General features: G+C 58.0%; 1 protein-coding gene across 1 annotated transcript in view; it reads left to right on the forward strand.

Moving 5' to 3' along the window:
• Positions 1–3,548, forward strand: part of Ano2 (anoctamin 2, calcium activated chloride channel) — a 175,206-nt gene extending 171,658 nt beyond the window's left edge. Inside the window, exons 24-25 of the mRNA XM_013023597.1 lie at positions 224–329; positions 3,294–3,548. Of these exons, the coding sequence (XP_012879051.1) occupies positions 224–329; positions 3,294–3,548 (361 nt within the window). The remainder of the gene's footprint in view (positions 1–223; positions 330–3,293) is intronic.
• Positions 3,549–4,846: the final 1,298 nt, after the last annotated feature.

A 4,846-nucleotide genomic window follows, 5' to 3' on the forward strand; every position in this document is an offset into this window, starting at 1 on the left:
ACAGAGATACAGAGAAACAGAGACAGAGACAGAGAGAGACACACAGAGACAGAGATACAGAGAAACAGAGACAGAGACAGAGAGAGACACACAGACAGAGAGACAGACAAGGAGAAGCCCTTTCCCAGCCGTCTTTTGTTGGCTTGGACGCCTTTCGCTGTCTGGACCCCGGACTTTCCCTCCCGTGTCCTCCCTGGCCTAACGTCAGCCTTCTCTGCCGCAGGTTCAAGGACTACCGAGAGCCTCCCTGGGCGCCCAACCCCTACGACTTTTCCAAACAGTACTGGTCCGTCCTGTCCGCCCGCCTGGCCTTTGTCATCATCTTCCAGGTGAGTGGGAGCCGCACACGGCGCCCAGCCGCTCGGGGCCAGCCCCAGGGCCCGCAGCCCGCAGCCTTCGCCCCTCTGGCTCCCTGTCTTTGTGTCTGTCCTGGGTTTGAACTCAGGGCCTGGGCGCCGTCCCTCAGCTCTTCAGCTCAAGGCTGGCGCTCTACCACTTGGGCCACGGCGCCACTTCTGGTTTTCTGAGTGGTTCATGGGAGATCAGAGTCTCAGGGACTTTCCTGCCCGGGCTGGCTTCGAACTTCGATCCTCAGATCTCAGCCTCCTGAGTCGCTGGGATGACCGGCATGGGTGTCTCCCTCAAACACCTTATACAAGGCAGCGAGGCCGTGTCCCACGATCCCACGATCACCAGCCCGGGATTCCCCGGGATCTACCACTCGGTGTACGGAGCTGTAGAAAGGAAAGAGTCTGTCTCCGAACGGGACAGGCCCGATCGCGTTTCTCCCATAGTTCCGATCCTGGGCTCGCTGTGCGTCCGATCAGTCCCAAGTCAACATCTCTCTCTCTCTCTTCCCCGGAGCAAATGTGGGGGGGGGCCTTCCAGGGGAGGAGGAGGGGGGGCGCCGCTTTACATGGACAGAAAGAGCACAAAACCCCGAGAGTAAGGTTTCCAGACAGATGCGCGGAGTCGATTGCATCGCCGCTCACTGGCTTCCCACGGAAACCTCAGCTGGAGGCAGGAAAGTGGGGGGGAGGGGGGGGCTGTGCCCTGAAATCAAGATGCCCAGCGCCCTATCTCATCTCCGCAGACACAAAGGGAAAGGGCCGGGGGGGGGGGAGTGAAACCCAGCAGAGGTTCAGGACCTTTCTTCTTCTTCTCCTCTCTCTTCTGGGGGGGGGTGTCCTTCCTCTGTCCCCCCCCGCACCCCACCCCGGGTTGATCCTTATCTCCACAATAGCCACAGCTCCAGTTGCACCCCTGAGATCTTCTGAGCCCCGTTTCATTCCCACTGGGGGGGGGGTCCTGCCAGTCTTCCACTGGGAAAGAAGAGGCATCTCCCCCCTGAACCCCCCTCAACCCTGAACACAAGCCCCCGGATCCTTTATTCTTCCGCTCCCCCACACCCTGGCTTTTGTAGTCTCCCCCCCCCCGGGAGGCAGCTCTCTGGAGAGTTCTAAGGTATCCCTGCCCCCTGGGGACCCCCCCAGACCCACAAAAACAAGAGGAGCCCTGTATCAGGTGAGCTTTACCCGAAGACAGGTGATTCTGCTTCGGCAGAGTTGGGGGCGATTTATGTGGGAAACCCCCTACCACGGCCGCCCCACCTTCTCCACGCCCCCCCCGCCCCGTCAGACTCCCAGCTTCCCGTGCCCCAGGGGCTCAGGCCTTCCCTCGGCTCTGGGGGTTCAAGGGCTCAGCCACTGCCCTTTGTGGGGTGTAAGGGGGTTCTCAGAAGGAAGAAGACACCCCCCCAGTGTGCCCCCGGCCCAGCAGAGGAGGGTCTGGGATGGATTGGGGGAGAGGAGGCAGGGGATGTAAGGAACAGCCCGACTTCCTGGGGCTCTGCCCGGCGGGGTGGGGTGGGGGGTGGGGGTGGGGTCCCCGGCCCACGGCACAGGTTCTATTTATTGGGATACAAGGGTGGATGAAAGGCCCAGAGTGAAATAAAAAGGTAATAAGACAATAGATGGCATTGGAGCATAGACTGAGAGAGAGATGGGGAGGAGAGAAAGAGAGAGAGGGGGAGAGAGAGAGAGGGAGAGAGAGAGGGAGAGAGAGAGAGAGGAGGGAACACAGGGAGAGAGGAGAGGAAGATGAGGCCCTCTGACACCAGATCTTGTCTTAGGACCTTCTATTTCACGCTAGGTGAAGGCATATATTTATCCTGATCAATTTAGGTGATATATCAATAAATAAGAGCCAGTGTAGGGGGGCCTGGGAAGGTGGCTCCGTGGTAGAGCGCTCGCCTTGCATGCCTGAGGCCCTGGGTTCGATTCCTCAGCACCCCATAAGCAGAAAAAGCTGCAAGTGGCGCTGTGGCTCAAGTGGTAGAGCGCCAAGCCTTGAGCTGAAGAGCTGAGGGACAGCGCCCAGGCCCTGAGTTCAAACCCCTGACTGGCAAAAATAAAGCAGACTGGTGGCTGGATCAAGTAGTAGAGCACCACCTAAGCAAGCAAACAGTTAACTGGAGGAGAATCTAAATTCAAATCTCAGTAACACCAAACTCCACCATTAACATTATTATTTATTTATTTATTTTTTGTCGGTCGTGGGGCTTGAACTCAGGGCCTGGGCGCTGTCCCTCAGCTCTTCAGCTCAAGGCTGGCGCTCTACCACTTAAGCTACAGCGCCACTTCTGGTTTTCTGGTGGTTTATTGGAGATAGGAGTCTCACGGTCTCTCCTGCCCGGGCTGGCTTTGAACCGCAATCCTCAGATCTCAGCCTCCTGAGTAGCTAGGATGACAGGCGTGAGCCACCAGCGCCCGGCTAACGTTATTAATAAGAGTAATAAGCCAGGCTCCGGTGGCTCCCGCCTGTCATCCCAGCCACTCAGGAGGCTGAGATCGGAGGATCGCGGTTCAAAGCCAGCCCAGGCAGGAAAGTCTGGGAACTCTGATCTCTAATAAACCACCAGAAAACCAGCAGTGGCGCTGTGGCTCTAAGTGGTAGAGCGCCCGCCTTGACTGAAGAGCTGAGGGACAGCGCCCAGGCCCTGAGTTCAAGACCCATGACTGACCAAAAAAAAAAATCAAACAAACTCGATTGCTGTAATGATAAAGGTGATGTGCAGAGGGTGACTGTGACCTAAGTCAGGGCCTGAAGAAATACACCGACCCCATCACACGTGGTTCTGACTGAGTCTGTCCGAGGGATGTAGGCATCGATGTGAATGGGCTGGCGGGGTTGATGGTAGAGGTGGACACAGGGTGGACACGGTCACTCAGCTCCTCATGGGGGGGGACCACACCCCCACACCCGCTCACCCCGCCACCCCGCCCCTCCCCCAGAACCTGGTGATGTTCCTGAGCGTGCTGGTGGACTGGGTGATCCCCGATGTCCCCACCGACATCAGTGACCAGATCAAGAAGGAGAAGAGCTTGCTGGTGGATTTCTTCCTCAAGGAGGAGCATGAGAAGCTCAGGCAGGCCGACGAGCCCGGCCGCAGCAGCCAGAGGAGCCGCCGGGCGGCCAGCTCGGCCCCCTCCGCCCGCAGCCAGCCCGGCAGCCTGGCGTCTTCCGGCTCCCAGCACACGAATGTGTGATCAGAGACCAGAGAGGGCGCGGGCACACACAGCACAGGTTCTCCTCCACCTCGGCTGCCCCTCCCATCTGGTTACCTCCCCCATCGGCTTCCAGGGCCTGGAAGTGGGGGAGACACAGAGAGAGAGGGGGGGAGGGAAGGGGGAGAAGCCATGTTGCTTCTCAGAAACTCCGAGCTTAACATTTCTCTTAGATTCCCCTGTTAAGCTAGATCTTCGTGGGGATTGGTAACCCCACTAGTTGGGGGGTGCTCTCCCCACCTCAGAGCTCCTGGGGTCCCCCCCCGCACCCCGATCACTGGAGGTGGAAGGCACAGTCCGGGTCTTCCCACCCTGCCATCCTGGCCTCCAGGGCTCGGCGGGATCGGCGGCCCCTCTGGGCCTGGGACTGGGCAGCAGGTTGTCACCAGGCCATGGGGGAGGAAATCGAGGACCCCCCACGGGGGGTCGGGGGGGGAGGGCTCTGAGCCACGGCGGGGAGGGGCCGGCTCAGACTTTCAAATAGTCAATAAATGGGAACCTCCTTTGTAAAGCTGGTCTGGTCTTGGCCGTCTCCGGACCCTCCTTCCTCTGTCCCCCTCGGCCTTCCTTCCTCCCCTCCCTCCCTTTCTCTCGTCGAGGGTAGGGAGGGGAGCCTTTCAGCTGGCGGGAGAGAAGGTGGGTGCAGTTTCTAACCTGGAAACACACACCCCGGGTATGGTAGTGTCTACCTGTAATCCTGGACCCCAGGAGGAGAGTTTAAGGCCAGCCCCGGTGACCTAGGAAGATCTTGTCTCAAAATTCCACCAATGAGAATGGCAAACAGGGAAGCACCGGCCAAGGCACGTTACACCCGGACGCTGATCTTTGAGCGTAAGATGGTGTAAGGATCATGAAAAACATGATTAGAAAAAGAACTGCTGGGCACCAGTGGCTCACGCCTGTCATCCCAGCTACTCAGGAGGCTGAGAGCTGAGGATCGCAGTTCAAAGCCAGCCCCAGGAAGGAAACATCCCTCAAGCTCTTGTCTCTATAAAGAATCACCAAAAAGCCAGAAGTATAGCTGTGGTTCAAGTGGTAAAGTTCCAGCCTTAAGCAAAAACCAAAAACAAACCCCCAAAATCTCAGGGACGGCGCCCAGGTCCTGAATTCAAGCCCCAGGACTGACACCAAAAAGAAGAAGAGAAGGGGGGAGAGAAGGAAGGAAGGAAGGAGGGAGGGAGGGAGGGAGGGAGGGAGGGAGAGAAGGGAGAGGAGGGAAGGGACAAAAATGACAAAACCCTTCTTTTCCTTCTTTCTCTTTAAAGAAATAATGTATATTT

Source organism: Dipodomys ordii, unplaced genomic scaffold, assembly GCF_000151885.1.
Source record: "Dipodomys ordii isolate 6190 unplaced genomic scaffold, Dord_2.0 Scaffold69, whole genome shotgun sequence".
In the NCBI taxonomy this organism is placed as follows: Eukaryota; Metazoa; Chordata; class Mammalia; order Rodentia; family Heteromyidae; genus Dipodomys; species Dipodomys ordii.